Source organism: Mycteria americana, chromosome 8, assembly GCF_035582795.1.
Source record: "Mycteria americana isolate JAX WOST 10 ecotype Jacksonville Zoo and Gardens chromosome 8, USCA_MyAme_1.0, whole genome shotgun sequence".
NCBI classification, from domain to species: Eukaryota; Metazoa; Chordata; class Aves; order Ciconiiformes; family Ciconiidae; genus Mycteria; species Mycteria americana.
In genome coordinates this window covers 44,801,261-44,827,146 of record NC_134372.1, presented here as the reverse complement: position 1 = coordinate 44,827,146, position 25,886 = coordinate 44,801,261, and the positions used below count along the sequence as shown (strand labels likewise).

Sequence of the window (25,886 nt, the reverse complement as noted above, 5' to 3'; positions counted from 1 at the left end):
TTAGAGTGTAGTCACCCCAATGCAAACACACTTCAGCAATGAAGGAAGAACTGGTGGCGTAGGTGCACAGGAAAGCTCACAGCAGGTTATACAGTCCAAGCTGCTGGGCTCCAACTTGGGTATGAAAGGGCAAAGACCTCTATATAGCAAGCAACCTAACATATCTGCACAGCTGAGCTGAATCTCTACAGTAAGACTGTGAGAAGACAACTCGCTTTCCTCATTCTGGTAGAGTAATTCTAGGCTAAAAGCAAAACTATTTATTTTTCATCATTTGCTTCCTCATTATGCCACGTACATGAACACGAGTGAGTGCTATGAACACATTGCATTTAGCAAAAGGCAAAACTCAAGTCGTTAAAGCAAGAGCAAATGCCATTTTCAGGGGTCTCATATTTCATATCTTGGATGAAGAAATATTTATTTATTTTCATTCCATGTTAGAATCTGCAACAAAAGTTCACTAAAAACAAACTGAACAAAGAGAGAGCTTCTTACCTATTTCTTCTAGTTTGATCAACAGAATAGATCTGCTTTCTCAGCCAGCTTGTGGAAAAGGGGGAAAAAAGAAAAAGAAAAGGGTTAATCTATGAATTATAAAGAAAACACAGCCAATGAAATATAAAAATCCATAGATGAAATTCAATAGAAATATTTAAAAGTCATAAGATACATCTCTTTTAATAAAGCAAAAACGTTTCCAGTGCAGCATCTAAAGATTCAGCCAGGTTTATAACTTATTTGTTAATATATACTTTTCTGCTGCTTAATACTGCATTTTAAAGTCACATAAACAACACAGGAAGGGGAAGGGCAGGAAGGACAGAAAAGAATGAGCAACCAGAAACTGTAAAAATATAAGTGGATAAAGTGAGCCAAAACTTCAGCTAATCTAAACTAGAGTAACTCCACTAAGTCAATGATTTATGCCAGCTGAGGCTGCTGGCTCAAAGATCTCTTAGATACATAAAAATTAAAAATTAGGGGGGAGGGAGATGGGTTTAGAGAATTTTAAAGAAAATCCTCATTAGAGTACATGTCAGTTTTAGGTGCACAGCAAAATACTATTAGCAGCATTAATAGTAAATACATACATACATACACACACACACACACAATTTTGAGCTAAAGGATGAACACAGCATGTCATTATTAAGCTTATCCTCAGTCTCTACGGGAATCACTCTGCTGCACAAACATTACTTGGAATCCAGCAGCACTTTGTATAGCAGCTCGTTGCAATATCATAGATAAGAACAGACAAGAATTCTGTCTCCCCAACCGGAATGGCAAGTAGGTAAAGACAACATCAATGTCAAAGCCACAATTTGGTCAGGTAGCAAGTGAGGACAGGGTATATCCTCACAACAGGTAACCACAAACAAAAACGTCAGCAGGGATGAAAAGCAATCAGGTACAGAGATAGCATTAAAAGCTTGTCAAAAAAACTGGCATTCTGAGTATGAGTAGTTTTGCATGCAACATCCTCAGAAGCATTAAGGGCACATTTTCACCATCATATGGCCGGCTGCTAAAAAGTAATCCTTAAAAATGTTCATTTTCAGCCTGGCTGAGTCAGCTGATCACATTGCCATACAATGCAATGGGTCCAATAAAAACGAGAAACCGCAAAAGCACACCTCGGAATTATTGGGGGACAGGACACATAGACATCTACTAGAGCAAGCCTACTGTGATTGCATAAGACACTTGAATTTTCCAAGAAGTCAATGCACATTTACACCTGATGTTCTTGTGATCTCATTAAGAGATTTTTGGTTTGGTTTGGTTTTGGTATACAGAACAAGGTAAATTGCAAGTCCACATTAAATGGGTGCAGCAGAGTGAGATTCCGGAACATGTATATAACAAAATAGACAGGGAGAATTTCCATATGAGCTTTCTGTATCATACACTAACTGGAGAGTAGTCATTCTTAAGGTAACTGGCAGGCACCACTTGTTGCACCTTAAAAATCTATTTCAGATTTTCCACTTTCAATTCCAAAGAAACATCAAGTCTCACAAAGTGAAAATATGTCCACATACCTCTCTGTGATCGCAGGTGTGGGAGCACTCATGACCTCTTGATACAAGATATTCAAGCCACACAACCATTTATCAGCATCATCTTTAGAGTCAGCTGAAAAAAATAATATGCTATGAGAAACATCAAAACAAAATCAACACAAACCCAAGACATAACTTGTGATGTTTAGATAAACCCCAGTATACAAAGCTGCTGATTAACTTTTCTCTTTGATAAATCTCATTGCACAGATTCATGTTGCTAATAATAAAACTAATAAAAAACAGCATAAATTTGGGGGTGGGAGGGTTACTTCTGGAAGCTCTGTCAAAAAATACCTCCTTTTAGAAGTCTGCTTATCAGGGTAGGCAAGTTTCAATATCTTAGCAGGAAGACTATGAAAATACTGCCGAGTCCTTGTAGTAACACAATCAAAACTAATTTTCTTATCTTCTATCTCCAAAGTGGCAAAAGCCCAGGGACCTAGATCTAGAGCAACTCGAAGTGGACAGACAAAAGAACTCAATGTGTTATAGCATAAAGCTAGTTCATTATATTCCAAGCAACCTACAAGAAAATTGTAAAGCACTGGCTTTTGATGGACATCACCACCACCTGTCTGTCCTAACCATGCCTTTGAACACAGATTGTTCCAGACTAGACCTAGGCAAGAGGAACAGGAAGGGAGCAATGTACGAAACTGGTGGAGCTTATATAGAACACATTTTAATACAAGTTAAGTTAAAAAAAGGTCTAAAATTCCTTGCGTGGCTTAGCACTAGAAACCAGGTACATCTTCCTCCCAACCTTACAAATTGGTTTATAACTGTCTTGTTTTCTTTTAAATGTAGCTTGCCTTTCCATTTCCCAAACCAGAAGAGTCCTCCACATCATTTAAAGTGATTACATTTGGTAATTCCCTAGGGAATACCAGTTAAGCTGAAACCAATTTTTTGGGCCTTGGATGCGATGCTGTCATTACAGCCTTCAGTTGAGCAAAGCCCATTTGCGTTAGCATGCTGGTTCTGAAATTTCATGAAGGCATTCCTCAATTAAACCAGTTCTGAAAAGTTATTTTCAGACAGGAGCTGCAATCTGTGCAAATTCTTTTAACTGCCTTCAAAGCAAAACAGTTTCTCAAAAGATGAAGGCTACATTTTATTTAAACATATTTTCAAACAATGCTTTATCCCCCAAGGATGAAGCTAGAGCCCAGCCTCAGCTCCCCATGGAAATGTTTTTCAATTAGTTACAATTTTGGAAAGAACACCCACTACCACGGCCAAACCAATTCTTCTCCCAGGACAATTCTGCCCTTTATGACAGCTACCATTCCCTTTAAGTAACAATTATTTTATATTGTTTTAAGAAACCACGACAAAGCACTTTAACAAGGAAAAGGATTTCCCCCTTAATTGAAAGTTTTACCACGTTGTTCTGCAGTTCAGCATTACGGCAATGTATCTCATGGTACCGAGTGTTTTCAAAGTATTGGCAGAGGCCTGGTTTTGAGAACTGCCATGGAGGAGGGACACGTGGGGGGCGGGGGGGGGGGGGGGGGGGAATGTTAGAGAAAATAATCCTGAAGTACCTGGCACAGCTGCACTTAAGCACAGCCACTTACTCAAAATGTTCACAGACTTCAGCCAACAATGGTAAAACTTATTTAAAGTTAAAAGCCTATAACAATGGATTAGTCACAAGCAGTCTTTAATTTCCAGTGCATCAGACTGCAAAAAACCCTGTCTTCTAGTACTGCAATCTATAAGCAATTAATTCCATTTTAAAAAAAGCTACTGTTAGCACTAAAATTCTTACAAAGCACTCCTCTTTTCTCCCATTAAGATTTTGCAATGAATTTAATGATTTAAATGGACAAGCGTGTTCCTGCACATGACAGAGAGAACTACCAAATAAATCGTCTGTATGATTCTAAACCAAGGATCCATCACAAACTTTTTAGAAGAGACATCTCTTTGTAAACTCCCCTAGTCAGAAACCATATTCAGCCTGCACTGTAAGGATTTATATCCCTTTTCATTTCAAAATCTTTGCTTTTGCGACCCTGGATAATCTCACCTGAAATAAGGAGTGCCCCAACCCTTTCCACAGATACAGGATACAACTTCCCCCTGTTTCACACGGATCTCTTAATTTTCAGTTTAATCACCTTCCAATTTTATTTATGGTCCCCTACTACTTCTTTAGAAGAAGTTTAGTATTATCAGGTTATACATTATACACAGAACCCACACTAGAACTTCATTTTTCCAAATTAGTCTGCCATTACTCATAGGTGATAGGAAAGTTTCAGTGATACAGCTGTAGTCTAACTCTTTATGGCTATTGTTTCCAGAATTATTTTGGCCAGACTAAAAATGCCAGGGCAATATTCTGGCCACACTGAAGACAATAGCAAATCCTTTGCTGACTTTAACGAGGACAATGTCACCTCTGCTCTTCAGTGTTGAAAACCTTACTAGAGATATTTAACCAGCAAAAGTCTACCTTGCTAGAAACGATTGAGCAAATCAGAAACTGTACTCACGTCATACACTATTTGAAAGCAAAACATTACAAATGCAGCAGTTCACAGACATGAAGGGCCGAGTAAAAGGTCTATCTCCAGATTTTAAACTTCTGGTGCACTCCTGAACTGCAGAAGTCAAAACTGCAGTATTCTTTGCATTACTGTTCCACCAATGTATTTGATTTGTTCAGTCAGTATGTTTAAAGAAGAAACAAAGAAGAAAAAAGTACCTGCTAAGCTTAAGGTGTTGAGGACAAACTGGGTGCCATAAAAAATGGTAAAGCAGTGTTCTTCTCTTTGCCTTGCTTTGCAACGCTCAAAGTCCTTTGAATTCTTTCCTGGGCGAATTTCTTTGATTTCCATCAGATCCACTGAAAGGAAACAACATTCAGTCAGTACAACTGCACTTACGTTCCAGCAGAGCCTGAAACAATAAGATGAACAATTCAAAGCATGCATATATGTATAAAATATCTATATATATAAACTTAGATATCTTTATTGGGCAAGAAATGCAAATTGCACCAGCTTGCAATCCATGAATCCACAACTAAATATATTACTGACTAAAATACAACAGTAGAGAAGAACCAAAAGAAGAAAAATAACTTGCCATATTTTTATCATTTCACTATCACTGATTATCCATGGACAAAGTGTATACACATAGCCCCTTTCGGTTACAGAAGACATAATTTCACAAATGGCATTTACTCTAAGCAAGAAATTTCCAATTGCCACGACAACTGTTCAGAGAAGAAAAAAAAAAAAAAAAGATACAACTCCTAACTTACTCACCTAAAAATTATGCATCAGATCTTAGATAGTCAGCTAACCTTGTCAGCTAGTCAGCTAGTATAGTCACTGGCACTTGTAAGAAAAATATTTAAAAGTAGGAATATAAAGAGAAAATCCAGCCTAATAATTAAAATGTTTGTCAGTTTCTTCCTGGTCAGCTCCACTTTCAACTTGCTGCTTTCTACAGAAGAACACAGGTACGTATTAGAACATAGCAGAGTGGGAACACTGCACAAGCCCACATTTTCTCAAGTCAGCTCCCTTTTTATCAAACCCTTGGTACATGGCCTGCATAACAGTAGTGAGACAGCACTGAAATAGAAATATGTGCACTCTCAAGATAAGATACTTATTAGAAAACTGAGGAAGTGGTTTTGTTCTGCCTGTGGACCAGAAAAATAAACAGCTCTTCTCACTTCTGGACAGTCTTGACTTACAAGCTACAGGACGAAGAGTGAAGAAAAACATTTCATGGCTGCTCTTGAAATGTGTTTATCAGACCTAGCAAGACCCAAGGAAAATAGCTGAGGGTTTCTGCCCATGCATTTAAGAACACTGCAATATAACAACCCTGTTTTAAATGAGCACCTCATCAGTAACAGAAGACAGTTAATAACATAATGAAAAAGCAACTCCACCGACAACGGAGGGGGAGCTGCACACTGGTTAAAGCTTCAGCCTGTATAATGCTGAGTTTCCATGATGCCAACATGGAAAGGAGGGAAAGACAAGCAAGGAAGTTCATCAGTAAAATCCTGATAACGAAACATTACTTCATCTTGGAATTTCTTATTCTCTGCAAAGTATCCCAGGCCAAACTTTCTGCCAGACACTCCTTTCTCCCAGTCATTAAACAACTAACCTTGGGAAAATGGGACCTCAAAGATTAACCTGAACTAATCGTAGGACACAGCATCTTTCTTAAACTAATTTTTCCAAGCATAATTATCTTCAAGATAGAGCTTTTAATGTCTCAACCTCCATGTCTCAGCCACCCTCTCAAACCATGAAAACATCTCCTAAGATCTGCATATCTGATTGGCCAAGGCCCCTAAATTTAGATGCAAACTTCTAAAACAAATTCATGACATGACCATAAATGACCAGCAACCAAAAGCTCCTACTGATGACTCTGATCCCCCTACCATCCAGAGTCTCCCTTAGATCCCTAGCGGTGTATCCAAATATCTATCCCAAAATGTGACCATCTGAAAAAGAAGATCTAAGCCCACCAATTCATGTTAATATCAGCAGATAAGAATCAGGATGCAGAGATAGCAAGCACCCAAATGGAGAGGGAAGGAGGTTGCATGGCTGCAATAAACAGCATGGGACTGCGCACCATGCTGGCTCATTCTAATCATGGGCAAGAGCAACCCCAGTCACCTCTTCTGCTTTCCCTTCACCCAACAAATCCCTGTTGAAAAACACAGTTTTAACTTCAAAGTGAAGCACATCTTTCATTTCAGACTCCTATAAATCCACTCATATGAACACCATACCACGAAGACCCCCTCAAAGTATAAACTATAACAGCGATAAAACAGATTTCACAACCTGCATTGCTGTTGTCATTTCAAGTGGCTCTTACCTCATACTGACCTCTGAAACAAACACACAAACTTACTCAATGTCTTCCCTCAGTTACATATACTCACTACAGCTCTTTTCCTTGCGTTACAACTTTTCAACCCTACCATCCCATTCTCCTGTGTGAACGTATGTGTATATACATATAGGCACAAGGACTTTTGTATGCACGGGTTTCACACTGGTAACCGTATTATTGTTTCTCCAACTGGTCTTTGAAAAAGAGATTACTATACCCTAATTGCTAAACATTCAGTAAACAGAGGAATGGTTCAGCAAGACAACAAAAGGGGGGGGGGGGGGGGGGCGGGAGAGAAAATATTTATATAAAAAACCCTCAAATTCAGAATTTTATGTTCCTGTACTTTTCAGGCAACATATTATATATGTCCTACAAAATTCTGGCAAGATATCATTACATTTGCTTAAATAATATATGAAACGGATGTACAAAACACAAGTTTTATTAAACATTCTTTAGATTTTTACAGAAAGAAAGATATAATACATGTTATAGTTTCAGAAAATGAATAGAAACTACCTGCATATATTCTAATGACATTTTATAGTGTCGTTTAGGATGTATTATTCTATATTACTGAAAGAAAAGCCAAGGCAGAAAATCAGAGGGGGAAAAGAGAGACGTACACAGCAAGCATAAACTTTGGTCTCGCGCTAAGCTCTGCTGCCTCCCCACGTAGTCTGGAGTCACCCAGCACTCCCCACATGATGCCCACTAAGTCCAGAATGGCTAATCCCAACTGAACCAAGAAAGGAACAGGCCAGGAAGAGCTGCAACATGTTTCAGACTCAGATTAGTAAATCAACTGTACCAACTTAGCTGTTATGCAGTTACTGCGAACTTTTTATAGCACAATCTGTCACTGAAAAATTAAAGTGTAACTTCATGCCTGTGCCAGAACTACAAGCACAGTGCCTCGGACACTCTATCTTCTTACTGCCTTGAAGTAAGGCGGCTCCAGTAGGAGCCTTCTTCCTTCTCAGTCCCACGTGCAAATTGCAGAGCCGTATCCTGACCTGGCTTCACAGATATTCCTGGGGCCTAACACACCTGAAAAAAGCATAGACTTGGACATACGCAGCTTGCAGTGTCAGATCAAATCCAATACATGTGCAAGCGCGATTTCCATAAAATACTGCAAGATTACTGCATTTCCCAAGGAAACATAAATCAAAGTATGCCCTGTAGAGAAGTTGACTCACACCCAGCAAGACAAGGGGGACACTCCCAATGCATTCAGTCCCCAGCCAAACAGTTTAGAAGTCTAGTGCCACTCCAAAAACCCTACAATACTAGTTTACATTTCATCCATTCTTTTATGTGGTTATTTGCACGGGTTAAAAGGATCTACTTGGCAGCCTCATCAGTCACCTATTGATTGTGACAACTCCCTCAAGTGGCTCTTTAATGAGACTGGACTCCAAGGCGCCTTCAATTACCATCCTGTTTCAGGCTCTGATCTGGACATGCAGTATTTGTGGCAGTTCAGAGCCTGAAGCTGCTGAACTTAGGCTCCTGCTGTTGTGTTGTTTGGCAAATCAGCTAATTCAATGGATCATTACACTACTACATAGCTACTTTCCAAAGACTGCACAGATTAATTGCTCCGTGCCTTCCAGAGGGCCCGCTAGAGCTCTTTACTGCCATAAATTTAACAATAAACTTTTGATCCTCGACATCTCCACTGATCTCCATTCAAATAACCTGGCAGTAGTGATCACATTTAGTCACACACTTATAGGTGTGAATTGCTGTTACCTTTCCTTCAGTTACGCTTAGAGGCAGACAGTAAAACAGAACTTGGATTCCACTACAGTAGGTGCTGTGCAAGCTGAGCAGAAGACAAGACATAAAGTAAGCACGGGTAGAGAACGACACGAACAGAAGAACTGCAAAAAACATTACATTGTTGTACACAACAACACTGTGCTCCTCATTCCAGAAGAGAGCAAACCAGCACTGGTATTCAAAGGGACAAGTTCTGCCTCTGTCCACCCTCATGCTCACGCACTACGCACTTCTGGTTGGCAGTGCAACTGTTCAGCACCCAAACAGACAACTGGGTTAGGGAATGGACCCTGCTTAAAACCAGCCCATGCCGACAGCAGAACACCTTATGTTAGCTGGAAGTGCCCATGTAAGTTCACTGTAGGAAGGCATGTTTGCATAGATCAGCTTCGGTCAAGTCAGGTAATTTTAGGCTGGAAAGTCAGGCAGATTGTATATAAATGGGATAAGTCAGAAAACCTTAGAGGCTGTCAACCTAGCAAGGTATCCTTGACAGAAGTCTTGATAAACAGTATAAAAGTTCATCTGAGAGTGGCATTATGGACTACAGAGTCTTGTAAGATAAGACTCCTGACTCAAGTCCCCAGGAGTCTTTCAGTGTCTGTGGCCACAAACAATGCTGGGATCAGAGCTCAGAGTTATATACTTAATGGAGGAGAAGAAAATGCTACAGAGAGATTCAAAGGAGGCTTACAGAGTGGGAAATCAGGCCATGAGCATTACTTACTTCAGCAGGTATTTTCAATAAGTCTCAAGAAGGCTAACGGGAAACTACTGGCAATGTTTCAGAGAGGAAAAGAAGGGACTCTTATCACCTAAGTGCTGTGGACCGAGACATAGGGTGGGCATTCTCTATACGAATATATTCACGTTTTCCTGTGTCTGTGTATCTCTCTCTCTCAACATTCTGCACTTAAGAACCAGTTGTCAGAATCCACTTTTTTTTTTCCAACAGTTTTCATTACAAAATATTCCAAAGACGGTTTCATTTCGGAAAGGCAGAAACTGGCCCCTGCAACACAGGCTATGTGCAAATGAGTGCCCAGTGAATGAAGAAAGCCTTTAGTATCCTTTTGCAAATGTACTTCACAGTGGATAGTGAGGACAATGGCTTTGTTCTCACTGCTGCAGAATTAAAGATTAACTATACAAGGTGTGTCTTAACAGACTGTTTTATTCAGAGAAGCAATGAAACATGAATCTTGTGCAACTCTAAAGGCAACAAGGTGAAGCTTCTCTCAGAGAAGGACAAAGCCACATGAAAGCAGAAATCTCCTGCAGCATCACAGTACAGATGTGGCATGGAAAATAATTCAGCTCATACCAACAGTGAAATTTAGTGCGACATTCAGTGACCCAAGGAAGTCGTTACAGGCAAGCCACAAAATTATCTGAAAACACAGTTACAAGGATGGAACATGAGAAACAATGTGGTGCATCTTGAGAAAGCACACATGACTACTTTTCCAAGGGGTCCTCTGGGGATTTAGCTGTGTGACTGACATAAGCTTTAGAGAAGTGCACCTTTTAAACCCACAGGTTTCTAAGTAACCAGGTCACACAGAGTTGTCGTGTACAGTAACACAAACTACCATTAAATTAATTACTTCTCACTGGACTGCTCAGCAGAGCAACAACATATTACAGCCCTTCCCAGTCTGAGCTCTGAATTCAAGGGGCCATAAATCTCAAATGGCTATTGTTTTCATATTAAAAATTAAAAGGCACTTTCACAAAATGAGATAAGAATAGGGTAAAAATTTACTTATGTGCCCATAAAAATTTACATTCTACTCCATGCAACAAAACAAAAATGTTGCCATGTAAAACTTTGGGGAAAGTGTACTGGAGTACCTACCTACCTCCCACACTCACTTTCATCAATCACATTAGGGGTGCTCAGGTCTGTGAAGTTCATGCCATCCCCATTTCGCTGGCTAGCCATGACAGGAAGTCTGGTCGTTGTAAGTTAGCACTAAACATTGCAGAACTGAGCTGCTAAAGGGAAGAAATGATTTTAAAACAGCTCAAGACTACACACGTTCATTTTTTCATTTGACCACAGAAACCAAGCTCTAAATACTCAGGTGAAGACTTACATAAAGATCCCCTGAGTAACAACTGAAACAGCAATTTCAAAACAGAAAAAAGGTGAATTGTAATGTTCCTTTGAAAAGATACTCCACAAAGAGCAAGAAGTGGATTCACTTTTGCAGTGATATACTGTTTTTTAACAGTATTCAGAATACAAAACAGAAAGAAAATGACAGAACATAGACTTGGGGTTTTCAATGTGAGTTAAGTTTATTTATTACTTTATGTCTGAAACAGTAAGGAAATTCAGACAGAAAGAAATTCTGACAGCAGTAAAAACAAAAAAGTCACTACTAGAAACTAGCAAGGTCAAGTCTAACATTCAAGCCAAAAGAAGCAGTCATTTCACACTCCTCAGAAGAATATGTGGATACTCATCACTTCTCCCAGAAAGGTACAGATGCTGTAAATGTTTATACCATCTTCTCCAAACTGAAAGAAATAAGTTTTCCACCACACAGGAAGTTCACATTGTCATTAACAATTCTACTAATTAAATTACTTAGCTGTTTAACCTATGGGGGGGGAATCCCTCATCTATGTTTAAGAATGTAAGCCACTTGCATAAATAGTCTCTTAAGTGTTCATTTTTTAAGTTTCCCAACGTATGTGACAGCCAAAAGGATGCAGAGAACCAAAATTTGCTCTCTTCAGCGGTTCATTTTAGCAAAGATTTTAAAAACAAAATTAGCAAATTTTAATTTCAGAGAAAACATGCTGCAGGATAAAATTCACAAAATACAACAAAGAAGATTAAAAACAAACAAACAAACTTGTTAGCTAGAAGAGCACCACGTGTGGCAACATACATAAGATGGCCATTACATTAAATTATACATCCCTGCATTTCACCTCACCCTGTAAATTGTATGTGTCCTGATCTGGTCCTGTTATCTACATGACTATATTATAGATGCACTGCTTCTCCAATGAGCTTTGATCATTAAATATCCAGGTACAACATTTTGCAGAAACTAGTGATTTCTGCTTGGCAATGTAACACAATCTGAAAATACAAACACAGTGCAATCTTGCAGATTGAGAAAAAACAGAGCAGATCCCACAGGTGTTAACTCCACATATAACGTGAATTTACTAAGTTATTTCTTTGTTTCCATTCACTCCCTTTCTTAATATACCTGTGAAACATGAAAATTCAACTCAGTTTTATGGTTTTTTTAAAAATCATATTCTAGAGGAAAAATTCTGTAAAATCTCCTCTTTTCAGCAGGAAGAAAATCTCAAGTGAATTTAACAATCTTTGATAATTCTTTTCCATAGGTTAGATGAAAGGTCAGTAACACTAAATGAATTTGAGATGGCAAATGTATTTAAAGAGTGGGCCACAGTCATTTTGTTCTACAAACTCTGGAAAAGTATTACAGAAAAAACAGGAGAAGAGAGACAGTGTGAAATTAGCAGTCCATGTTAATCCTAAAATAAAATGTTATGCATTATCAGTCATACCTTTCTATTAAAAATGAAAAAAGGTATAAGATATTCCTACTACGTTAATAAAGGTCTGGACTGAAGAAAAAATAAACGGTTGCTATGTGTTATACTGAGGCCTATCATTAGCATCAAAAGCCTCAATTTAAGTAGCCTTTATTCCTCTGCTTCGTAATTTTGCAATTACATTGACAAGAAGTCTGCATCTTTGCCATTCCCAAACACAGGTATTTAATTCTCAGAAACAGAAAGTTTTCAGAATAAATTAATACTAACACGTCTATTCCCTTTTCTCTTTCAACCTTACCTATACCCTAACCTCTTGGTCTACATACAGAAAGAGCATTTTAACAGCTGATATATGACCTTTTCCTAAATGTGGCCCTCCAATACTTTAAACCTACTTCTTGTTGTGTGCTTGCAGCACTAAATGGTCATTAGATTTTTTTCTTGTGTATTTTGCAATAAATAAATAAATAAATAAATGATAGGTGATCTTTCTTTTCCAAAGATTAAGGGATTAAAATATGGTTTAAATCATTTTACAAAAGCAGATCACCTCTTCACATGAAAAAAAAAAAAAAAAAATCCCTAGGTAACCAAAAAAAGAGAAATCATCAATCATTTTATGTCTTCAACATAATCTTCCTTGAAACGTGCATGCTTATATTACAGAGAAACACACACTTGCACATTGAAGGAAGGCACCACGGATTTCTCAGAGCATAAATTTTCCTGGCTTTGAATCATGACTTAACACAAGGATTCATGGAAGAGTATGCAGAAACTCACACATTTTCCAGTGACTAATCAAACCCTAGTCGCCACAAACTTTCGCTTAATAATTGTCCTTAAAGCACTTCGCATCTGATAAAGATTGAACTACCCATTATGGATCAGCTTCCTGGAGATTTACACCTTGCCACCTACTTGCTCTACAAGCTTAAATACCATAACCTCTTCGGGCTCTAATTTATTCATGTGCATATAAATGCGTGTACCACAATATGAGGAAATTTGGGAGAGTACATTTCAGTACTACCAACAGGTGCCGGTCGCACAGACACATCTCTCAGCAGAGTACTGACAAGCACTTCTCACTCTTGGCCACCCCTTCCTTCCCCTCTGCTTTTCACTGCTGTCCAGTAGTTCCCCCCACCGCTATCTCAGCTATGACAGTACACTTGTTTGTGGGCCATTTGGTATCCTAGCAAAGAAACAGCGCAGCAGAGTAGCTGACGTGGAGGCAGAAGTGACCCCCAGATACCACGGGGATGTACAACACACATCCATTGTGTGGCCAGCCTGTGACAGTTTGAAGTGGGAAGAAACAACACAGGGTGTGCATGACCCAAGGGCCACCACACGGACCCATGCACAGTCGTAAAGAGTTTTTATTGTATGTTTACAATAAAAATACACAGCAGAACCATAATAAAGTGACAGGCTGAGCAACACACTGCAATAAATCATGCTGGTAAGTCACAGCTTCACAGTCATGTATCTAGTATGCATAAATTAGTTTCTGCAAGAAAAGGGCCTATTACAAATTAAACAGGCAAATCAATTCCCTCCATACAAGCAAACTGAAGCTTCCTTCTCTCATGTGTTGTTAAAGAAAAAGTTAGTTTAGCTCTACTGTAGTTACCAAGATCTGTAGTTCTTAAATTGCAAACCCATGAACGTACAATGGCGAATAAAACCTATGGGTAAATGATCGATAGCCAAGTCATAGTGGGTCCCACTTGCACTAGCATATCACTCGATGAAAAACACTTTCCCCCACCACACACTTTCACAGAATCACAGAATCACAGAATCATATAGGTTGGAAAAGACCTTTAAGATCATCGAGTCCAACCATAAACCTAACACTGCCAAAAACCACCACTACACCATGTCTCTAAGTACCTCATCCAAACGTCCTTTAAATACCTCCAGGGATGGCGACTCAACCACTTCCCTGGGCAGTCTGTTCCAATGCTTGATAACCCTCTCGGTGAAGAAAAATTTCCTAATATCCAGTCTAAACCTCCCCTGGCGCAACTTGAGGCCATTTCCTCTTGTCCTATCACTTGTTACCTGGGAGAAGAGACCGACCCCCACCTCTCTACAACCTCCTTTCAGGTAGTTGTAGAGAGCGATAAGGTCTCCCCTCAGCCTCCTTTTCTCCAGGCTAAACAGTCCCAGCTCCCTCAGCCGCTCCTCATAAGACTTCTGCTCCAGACCCTTCACCAGCTTCGTTGCCCTTCTCTGTACGCGCTCCAGTACCTCAATATCCCTCTTGTAGTGGGGGGCCCAAAACTGAACACAGTATTCGAGGTGTGGCCTCACCAGTGCCGAGTACAGGGGCACAATCACTTCCCTAGTCCTGCTGGCCACGCTATTTTTGATGCAGGCCAGGATGCCATTGGCCTTCTTGGCCGCCTGGGCACACTGCTGGCTCATATTCAGGCGGCTGTCAACCAACACCCCCAGGTCCTTCTCTGCCAGGCAGCTTTCCAGCCACTCTTCCCCAAGCCTGTAGCGTTGCATGGGGTTGCTGTGGCCCAAGTGCAGGACCTTGCACTTGGCCTTGTTAAACCTCATACAATTCACCCCAGCCCATCGATCCAGCCTGTCCAGGTCCCTCTGCAGAGCCTGCCTACCCTCCAGCAGATCAACACTCCCACACAACTTGGTGTCGTCTGCAAACTTACTGAGAGTGCACTCGATCCCTTCGTCCAGATCATTGATAAAGATGTTAAACAGAACTGGCCCCAACACCGAGCCCTGGGGAACACCGCTTGTGACCGGCCGCCAACCGGAGTAAACTCCATTCACCACCACTCTCTGGGCCCGGCCGTCCAGCCAGTTCTTTACCCAGCGAAGAGTACACCCGTCCAAGCCATGAGCAGCCAGTTTCTCCAGGAGAATGCCGTGGGAAACCGTGTCAAAGGCTTTACTGAAGTCTAGATAGACAACATCCACAGACTTCCCCTCATCCACTAGACGGGTCACCTTATCATAGAAGGAGATCAGGTTGGTCAAGCAGGACCTGCCTTTCCTGAACCCATGCTGGCTGGGCCTGATCCCCTGGTTATTCTCTACATGGCGTGTGATAGCACTCAGGATGATCTGCTCCATCAGCTTCCCCGGCACCGAGGTCAGGCTAACAGGCCTGTAGTTCCCCGGGTCCTCCTTCCGGCCCTTCTTGAAGATGGGCGTCACACTTTCCGCTGCTACATAATCAAAGTTGCCAAATGCCTTCCCTAGCACCCAGGCAGCTTCTAAGTCAGGCTGTGCTACAGCAAGGAAAAATGGTGGGGGAAGACTGCGGTCCACCCTAGCCTTCTAAGAGATTTGCTTATTTTTCCTGGCAATGGTATCTGATACCAGCTGCAGATCTAGTGCCACGGGTTTTAGACCCATGGCCCTGCCAAAAGTGCTCCTTTATTTCTGTGCTGCCTTTTACACTCAAAATTCCTCTCAAAGTTCAAATTACATTTTTACATTTACAATGCTTTGCAACAGAACTCCCATACTTAAACCAACTGTATAGATGAAAGAACCAAAGCACAAAAAAAACCACACTGCCTCAGAGTTCAGAAGCTGGTGTTATTATGCTTTTTATATAGTCAATGGCCAGAGCAAGAGACTCCAGCAGACAGTAATTCAGAGCAGGAGCTAAACTTTGCTCTGGAGGAGCCTTTCATTCTCTTAACTGACTATCTGGATAGACAGGTGAGACTAGCCTTGTAAGTTATCTGCTTAATATTAAGCTGTGAAAATAACACCTCAAAGTTATTTCACACACGGTCAGAAATACCATTCCTATTTATAACCCTCACTCCCCAAGACCGCGTGCATTCTGCATCAGCGTCACTAACCTTTCGCCAGGTCAGTCTATCCATGGGGCAGTACTATTGCAACTCCCACCAAAACTTACTTCTCATTCAAGTAAGGGAGTAAATTTCTCCTACTGAAATCAATGACAGGGGCTCCACTGAAACCAGAGTTAGTGTGCATAGCAAGAAATATAAATGGGGGAAAAAAAACCACAATGGCTTCAAAGCATAGGTGATTTCATGAAGTATTAATACCACACTGCAACATACAAAGCACAACGGGGGGGTAGGGGAAATACACAACTCCTCAAGGGAAAAAACATTTGTCATCGGAAGTTAAACCAATCTTTTGGCACTGGTGACCTAGGTAATTTAGGATCAACAGCGCTGAGATTCTGAGCCCCATGAGCAGTCCCATAGCCCACCTAGCAAACTTTAGGTTAATCTTTAACAGTTTAAAATGAGGACAATGCAGAATACAAAGAAATGCCATTAATAAGCAAGAGGCAGAAGAAAAAGCTCCGACATCTTGTAGCTAGTGTCTGCAAGTATTTCCCTCAGATGATCTTAGAGCTATCAGGGCATCTAAAATGTCTCTGTGTACAATAGCAAGATGACTAAAAGAAGCCCAAGCATGGGTGAACACAGTCACATCTAGCTCAGACCTGCTTCCTTCAACAATTTGCATAGCTCTCTGCAGGCCCACATAAGGAAGCACATGTTGCTGGCATTCATTTTAATACACTAATGAAACCCTGCATCACAAACATCTGTGATGAAAACATTTCTCAAAGGTGCATTGCTCCCTTCTACCCATTTTGGGTTTGACAATGGGTTGTGTTGGACCCAGCTGATGTAGGAAAGGCATACATAAGGTACTCTGCAGTCTCAGCAGGTGACTAAAAGAGCAGCGGCACTAAAACCTTCCTGGCCTCCACTAAACCTGAAAAATGTTCCAGGACAGCCCCTCCCTTTCCATTGCTAATCTTTCCCCTTTCATCTAGAAAGAAACTTGAAGCTCCCACAAAATGGAAAACATGGACAAATTTTATTTAACTTTCTTGAAAGGTGCTCACTTACCAATCTCTCCTAACTTCACAGGCTAAAAAGAAAGGAAAGACACCCCACAGTCTCTTCACTTAACCTTTGTTTGGGCCTACAAAGCATTACATTTTACAACAGCGGAATCACAGTAAACCCAAGAAACGCAGATTGTACAAGAGGATCAGTTTCCTTACAAACAGCAAAATCTACTGTCTTCAGCAAGTCTGATTAGCTTGGACAACCTCAACAGCTAGCTTGACCTCATGAAAATTGGTCATCCAAGGATGACCTCATAAGGTCATCCAAGACCTCACTTGATTTGAAGAACTCTTGGCTGCACAGCTCTACAGGAAAGAAAGGCTGTTCATGCACAGGTTACCAACGCTATTAGGACAACCCAGGAAGGGTGTGAGCAGACACTGATGGGCTGCTCCTTCCCCTCTCTTGCAGGTGGGCAGGGAGGACTAGCACTAGTAGAAGAGCTGGTACGTAATGCCTCCTCTCTGATTTGTAAAGCTAGAACTTACCAGAAGCTAAAATAAAACCCTGTATTTGAGGAATTAAGAAATTGTGTAGCACTATTCTCAGCAGCGCAGTAACTCCCAAGCTAAAAGACAGTGACCAAAACCCTCAGTTGCTCTATTAAAGCGAGGGGACTTGATATGTATCAGCTTAAAATTTGGCCTTTTGACCTACTGTTGAAATAGCATATTCTTCCCTAAAGGGCACAAACAACCTGTATTCTTTCATTTAGAGGAAAATACAGAGGTTTCTCCCCAGTTCATTTTTGTTAGAAAATTCCTTTTGTATATGGTGACTCAAGTCTTTCAGAAGGTCAATGTAAAATCTCCAGTACTTAGACAGTGTGGTCTGAGCCACACAATGAAGACGCAGACTATTTAAACCAGATTTCCTAGCCTTTGTATATCCTCACTTGTTACCACACCAAAGGCCTGGGTCTAGAAAGAGTTTTCTAAAGAAAGGTATCTCCATTTTACTTACTCATCCAGAGAAACACATCTGCACTGAGCAGGAAACAGCCATAATTTTAGCAACTCTTTCACTCTATTCTAAACAGAAATGCTGACAGGTTTTTAACGAAAGGGACCCTTTCAAGAGTAACGCAATTTAAAATAAACAGTACCGCCACATTCGGGGCCATGGGGTTGTCTAAATATTTATGTCAGTATAGCTAATCCTACATCTCCCTTGCACAGGTCAGTTTATTCCAGAATAAGAGTAGCCACCTTTTTGTTATTGTCAGGCTTAACCTAAATAACTTCCAAAATAATATTAACCAAACTTGAAAAAGGCCCTTGTAATAATTATGAGCAACTCTGGCTTAGAGGAATTTAAGTGTCTTTCACACATTTACAGCTCACCAGCAAGGAAATCAGCACTACGACATCCAAAATTCCCAACACTATACAGGGCAGTTAGAGAGAGGAAAAAAAAACCCTTTTTTCCTCAATTTCCAAAGGAAGAGTATTAAAATAAAGTATAAAAGTTGGTCTCCATCTTCTCTATCTATTAGCAGCCTATTTTTGTGTCCCAAAGCCTGAGAACTCTCCTCACTACCTGATCTGGAAACATAAACCCCACAGTAGATGTAAACATTGTTTTCTGCCTTCTGTAAAGAGCAGTTGCCAAACTTGAGTTAAAACGGCACACACACAACAGGAAGCCATCTTAACTTTTCCACCCATACTGAACATTAATTCTTATTGAACTGTAGCACATGCAAATACCAACCATTAAGATCGCACCATGAATATTATTCATTGTACAGCACAAGCATATTAAACAATATAATACTTGAGATAATAATTCTATGCCCTCAGCCACTAAAAATAAACAACCCAAAAATGTGGGGCTTATTTTTCACAAAGCCAACACAATTCACCAGTGAATACTTGGGGTCATTCATATACACATTTATATATATATGCCAAAACAACTTTTCTCCTATCCCAAAGTTGGTACCATCTCCTCAGTACAGCTCCAGAGAAATAAAAATTTTAATTCCCCTGTCATCGGTATTCAAGAAGCCGATCCATTTAATTATCAAATATGAAAGCTTCAAATCCATAATTTTTCCACTTTTCAAGCTAAAAGGAAGCCCGAGTCTCAGTTAAAAGAAGCAATAGCGAAATTTAAATAAATAAATACAATATTTCCTTCCTCTTCAGCAAAAGCACTGTCAGCAAGTTAAAGTTGCAGTGACTTTCATTTCAAGTAGATCAGATACAGTTCATGGTAAACTGTAACAACTGTTCACATCATATTCTGAAACAATACCTGCAAAATACATCTTGGTTTTGGGAAGACTCATTGCTTTTTAAGACAACAAAACAATATTTTGCATACTCGTGCTTTAGAGTATGACATATTCTCAGACCTAAAGTTTCCATTGTTACAAAGGTCACTTAAATGTTGCTCAATTAAATAAAACTGCTGCAGTACTACAATTTTTGGGGAGCGAGGCAGATGGCCTTTGGGTAGATCACAGGTCTATAGCTATATTCCCTGTTCTAGTAATGACTGCCTGTGTAACTGGAAGCAAGTCATTACCCTGCTGGATTATCCAGGTGTAAGAGTCAAATTACAATATTCAACTTCTTTTAAAAAGAGTTAAAATCTATGCACAGAGCAAACTCTTTAATTATCAGGATGTTTTACCACAAACACACACCACCCCCAGGAACCTTTGATAAAAGAAGATTACAAGTCAAGCACTGAAAAAATTGACCCCAAAATCTGGAATGCACAGTCTGTGCAGCTTTAAATTTGGCCCCTCTGTGCAAATGGCTATGATAAGTCTTCAACTACATGATCACATACTGTTTTTGCCAGAGGACTCTAATGCCTCGTTCACCCACTAAGTGGTCATTTTCTATTTTGTTTTAATCTTAGTGCTCTGTGTGTAACCCCAGGCTTTATTTGCTAAGCATATTCAAACCATGCTCTCATAACTGAATTATTCATCTCCTCTCAGGACTTTTAGGGTTTTTTTGCCACGCGTCACTTTGGGATCTGAGCATATCAGAACCAGTAATGTACTAGCATTCACACATGTCATTATAGGAACAGATAATTACCCTCATTTTCCACATGAGAAACTGGGGCACTGGAAGATTATAATCCAGAGTAACTGTTAATTAGAGTGTCCAGGCCTGTTTGCCTTTTCCCAGAACACTGCATATGACCACATTTTCACCACCAACGATAAAGACATCCTCCAGACAACCGGTCTTTCATTCCATTATATTTCCAGTTGCAGGTCCAGTCTGCACAAGGAATGAGACAGGAACCAATGGAGACAGTAGCAAACAGAGATTTAATACTCGTAAGTAAGGAGAGTGAAGGGAAGCTGCACAGACAATCCAAAAATCATGCAACTTCTCAGTGCCCGTCTCTGCAACCTTACGGATCAATGCATTTTTAACTTACCGTGTATGTACCAAAAAAAACTTCTGAAAATCCACAACTCAGACAAATTCCATTCTCCTCCTTCCTGGTTTCCCTCACATTAGTGTGTGCTCACATCCAGGGAGAACACCAGGAGCGTGGCTACTGTCTCTTGTACTACTGGAGTAACTGGTGCCAGCCACAATCGCTCTGTGTATGGGGTAGCACTGAAACAGTACGATATATACCTGCTCAGCCTTCCCAGTTCTCCAACTCCAAACTCTAACTTCTTATTACAATTTCTTTTCCCAAATAGCCCCAGTTCCTCAACTCCAAGCTTCTCGTATTAGCTGAGGCTGACCAATAAATGATTCTGGCAATTCAGGCAAACAATCCAATTCCTTTATTGAAGACAAACACCATTTAGCAGTTGCATAGTAAAACCATGCCCGTAATAAATAAAAAAAAGTTACCATATAGTCATATGCAAGCACTGTAATTACATTATACTAACAGGAGCTGTACAAATCCCCAAAAGCGCAGGCTGAGTTTGCTTGACATCAGCCGTGTTCAGTAAGAACTGAAGATTAGTCTCACTTTATTCTTCTACCATAGCTTTTGCAGTCCTATGTAGCTTTACACTCCCCTTCTATTTCCCGACCTTGTTCTAAATGGTGGGTTTAGTCAGTTAAAATATCAACTAAAGAGACAGTATCAACTCAGGACCTTGAAACTATCTCTTACATCTCACAGCTTCATCCTCCTAAGTCATTGGTACTTTCCAATAACAGTCCTAAGTAATGATTTCTATCCTGAAACAGCAAGTTCCCTAAGAAAACAGAACTTTGAATTCAATTTCCTTGTATTTGGAGTTTCTTCTTTTTGGAGAGAGAAGGGGTAAAGAAGTACTAATCACTTTGATTTAAAAGACATCTGGATGCTTAATGATTGAAAATAGTTGACGCTCAGTAACTCAATTCACAGAGTACACAAGCACCATCATATTCAAAGATGAAAACTTTGAGAACAGGGCCTACAGTAAAAGCACATTAATCATATTTAAGTATTGTTAGATACCTAAATAATGAGCTGCAGAAGATTCTTCACCTACACCGGAACAATTCAGAATATTCTCAGCAAATTACCAAACTCTTTTCAGCCAAAAACTTCATCATGTTAACAAAGGCTCATTAAATCAATATTTGACATCAATTTGTTAGTAACTCCAAGTTCAGGTACACTTTGTAAATACTCACAGAAACCTTCAATCTTGTCAGCTGTCTTGCTCCATGCTACCTGCCTGGTTTCCATTATGACTTGAATAGTCCTCCTCTCTGGACTACTCTTCTTAAGACTGAATACTGTCATAACAGTTCCCAACTCCAAGGTCCTTTTGATCTGGCTTTTCTCATACTCTGGCAGCACTCCATAGTCTATACTCTTTCTGGGCATTTTTTTTTTTTTTTTAAAATCAAACTTCTATGGTTTTCGGTGTCCTGAAAAGAAAAAAGAAAGAAAATTGAGAAAATTCAGTGTTTAAAACAGCATTTTTATTTCTTTAAAAATCACATATGTGTAAGTTAAAGCTACCTAAGAGACTCCTGCCCATTCAAATACAAGGCAGATACATGGCTAACATTAACAGCATCCCTGCTGTTCTATCTGAAAAAAGTATGAACAGTCTTCACAGAGGGCAGTACCGCTGACACTTTGGTAGACACGCTGCTGCAAAATCTATTAAAAATGAAGAGCTGGGTGCAGCAGCTACTGCAGTGAATTGTGATCTAAATTTCTCAGCAAGACCAATGCCTCTCTTTTAGCTGCACCATGCCATTAACTGCTTCCTCAGTCTTCTAACACAGAAGTACACAGTGTTCCAGACCAAAATAAAGTAAGCCAAGGTCTGTTTAGCCCAAACACATAAAAATCATGTTAAAGGCATAACTCCCCATATGCTTTTATGCATGCACATCTTCAACTGCATGTACACCCCCATCCCTAGAAATACAGATTTACCTTTCTAAAGTATCAGCATTATGACAGAAAAAAAGCAGAAAAAAAAACAAGAAAGAAGACCTGGAACAAATAACAAATGTTAAGTATACCTGAGTAATACGGACAAAAGAGCAAAACACAAAGAATGCAAACCATTGAAATGCCAGATAAAAAAATAATACCTAGATAAAATACCAGATAAAATAATACCTAGGTCATAACAAAGTAAGCATTTAAGCCTAAATAAAACTAAAGAACACATCAGAAACATGAAAAAAACCCACTAAAGCAGAACTATGTTAAAAACCTCTTCTAAAGGTGCAATATTTGATATCTCTGTAGCATTTTCTGCCACATTTTCTACACCCTCTCCTAAGCAAAAAATAGTGTAAATGCAATTATACGGCACAAATTGCTTTGAGCATGGCAGTTTATTTAACTTACCAAGCCTCCACCATTTTTGCCAGTATCACCAGCGGCCAAGGAAGGATTACTTCCTGGGATGGTTACACAAGCAACTCTTGATTAGATAGCCAAAAATGGTACCTAGTACAATTATGGATAGAATCCTCTGCTGTAATATCTAGCAGGTTTTCTGTAGTAAGTATATCACAAATTATACATGCACATCAAACATAAAATGTAAGCATAACACACTACGTATTCCATCCAAATGCACTTTTACCAAAACAGCACCTCATAGCACTATGAAGTAAGAATGCACCTCTGAAGCCTTCAAATAGCAATACTGGTTTTTCCCCAGAAAATGGCAACTGTTACTGGTAGGTCCAAAGTAAGACAGACTTCCTCAAAGAAAGTTCCAACCCCGACTATATTTATTTTGATTTGATTACTTCAAGAGTCTCCTAAGACATCAAAAAATGTGCACTTCGACCCTACCAAATTCCTTTCAAGCATCAGATCTGCTTTTATTTATTTTATACAGAGTGAGATACCTTTGCTCACAGAGATTTCTCTAACTGACATAGAGACAGAAGTAGCCCTTATCAGAAATCACTATAGGAATTTCTTTATTGTTTTAGGGTATTTGTAGAATAATGTTCCATAAAAACCTCAGGAGTTCTATGCAAGCTGGAAGTTAAACTTTTCATTCTTGAAACTGAGGATAATTTAATTTCCACTACTGTAATAAATATCTGGAAATCCATTTTGTCCTAAGTATTGACAATCTAGATATCAACATGAGAAAGAGAGATATTTGCAACAGATTTGAATCAAAATCTTTCTCAAAATCTTTCTGCTCTCCCAGGATTTTTTTTTTTTTTAATATTCCCAGTGGTATCTTCAGATAACCAAAATGCTGTCCCCATGGTCAACTGCAGCAGGTTTGCTCTTCTTGCCCTGTATTACTAAAGAAGCATCAGTTTGCTGCCTGAAGAGACCTCTGAAATCTGAGAAGCCTCACAGGCTCTGCAGCCAGTGTTGCTGTCTTCTTGATATTACATCAGGAGGACCGAAGAAGTGCTGATGATTGAAGCCTAGCAATCAAATGACAAGATAACACAAGAAATAATGACATCAGCTTGCATAAATTCTTGCACTATGAGAATTTAAACCTACATGAGACCTATATGAGAATTTAAACCAGCTAACTGTCTTTCTGAGAGCTGTAAAGAAAATGAGGGGAAAATATGAGTAAATACAAATACTGAAATAAAAGTTGGCTATGTCTAAAAAGTCTCAGTTTATGCACTTTTAAAACTTGATGGCTGTATTTCTCCTACACAGTCTCCTCTTCCTTACTGACATGTCAGGTGGCAGGTATTTGTGTGCATACACTTGGGACACATCTTGGCACAAAACAGCCAGAAGAGAAACGCATATGCAGCGGCTCTCATAAATATGTGCTTTGGTCTCCCACACATCATTGCATCAAACAGCTAATTGCAAGCCTGATTACTCCTCAGCAAGATTATTTTACAAACAGGATGCCCTGGAACCTGCTCTTTCATCCACGCACAAAGAAGGAAGCATATGATTTTAGCACAAGTAGCAGGAGCTGCTGCCACACAGTTCCCAACCATTGCCCTTAACCACATCCCTGAGCAGGACAGGTTTAAAGAATCTCTGCACATGCAGCCACCAGCCACAGCATCTCCTCTGGTTCTCTTCTTCTCCTCAGTCCACTACTCTCCATCACAAGCAGTTTCAGTTTCCGTGCTGATAGCTAATTCGACCATGGCACTTCTCGCTTCCCCTTTGTAACTTCTTCCAAACACTTCTCCCCCTCACCCCACGTCACTATCTCCTGACCTGCTCTTCACTAAAGAGCGCTCTTTTCTGCTCTCTCTCATTAATACCACAAAACTTTCAACATCGTGTCACTAGCTGCTTTCAGTGCCATCTGTCTGACTTTGAAGCTGTCCAGTGCAATCTTTCCAATCCCTTTTTAAATTCTACTGCTTCAATAAACACTTTTTTCTTTTGTAAGCTAACAGAGAAGCAAACAACAGTCCCTTCTTACCTGCAGGGTGGCCTCTTCTGCATTGCCCACAGTGAACCTGAAGTGCTCTACAGCAGGAACCATGTCTCACTCCATGTCTTGCAAAACATTATACAGCTAATTCGGTGTTTAATATCTATAAGCTTGTTATTGTAATAAGAAAATGGAGTACCCTTTCCTTATAATACTGAAAAAAATATATATACCCCAATCCTACAACTGAGAGGGAGTGGACAACTTTTAAGGGTAGTAAGCAATGGCAGATTTTAGCCAGCATGCAACTGATTCTTTTTGACTCCCTGGAACTAATCAGATAATCATTTAAATTATCACGAGCTTGCATCTAACAAGACAGCCATGGTCGTCTTGTCTTGCTACAATGACTTGTAATAACAGAAATGAAAGGAGAGGAAATAAAAAATTAAATTAAAATCTTTGTACAGTGTCTGGTTTTCTGACAAAAAAAGAAACCCTGACTTCTCGCTTTGCTCTTTTCATTAAGAATTGTAAAAAAATGAATATGCCATGATTTGGAACAAGGCTTAACCATTTTAGTAACACCTCACTGCAATAATAAAAACCTCAACTTTTAAATGAGTATTGTTTTTCAGGAGCCTATAGCAAAATATACATCTGCTCTGCCTTTTACAGTACAAGGTATAGCTGTAAAATGAAACATGACTTAGAACAACAAGAAAAGGAGTTTCTAAATATAGCTATTTAATAAAAGGCAATGCAGCAGGTTTTTTGAGAGATTAGTCCCTTCGTACAAAGGAACTGCCTCTCAGAGGTGGCTTCTTAAACAGTTTCCGCTGAATATAATATACTGGACTTCCCCTTTTAAAGTTG

General features: G+C 39.7%; 1 protein-coding gene across 1 annotated transcript in view; it reads right to left on the bottom strand.

Annotated features, from left to right (window-relative positions):
• The window catches only part of PLCG2 (phospholipase C gamma 2), a 74,339-nt gene that overhangs the window by 46,327 nt on the left and 2,126 nt on the right, over positions 1-25,886 (bottom strand). Inside the window, exons 2-5 of the mRNA XM_075510890.1 lie at positions 21,835-22,074; positions 4,789-4,929; positions 2,049-2,142; positions 499-546 (exon numbers count right to left, since the gene is read on the bottom strand). Coding sequence (XP_075367005.1) covers positions 499-546; positions 2,049-2,142; positions 4,789-4,929; positions 21,835-22,030 — 479 coding nt within the window. The 5' untranslated portion in view covers positions 22,031-22,074. The remainder of the gene's footprint in view (positions 1-498; positions 547-2,048; positions 2,143-4,788; positions 4,930-21,834; positions 22,075-25,886) is intronic.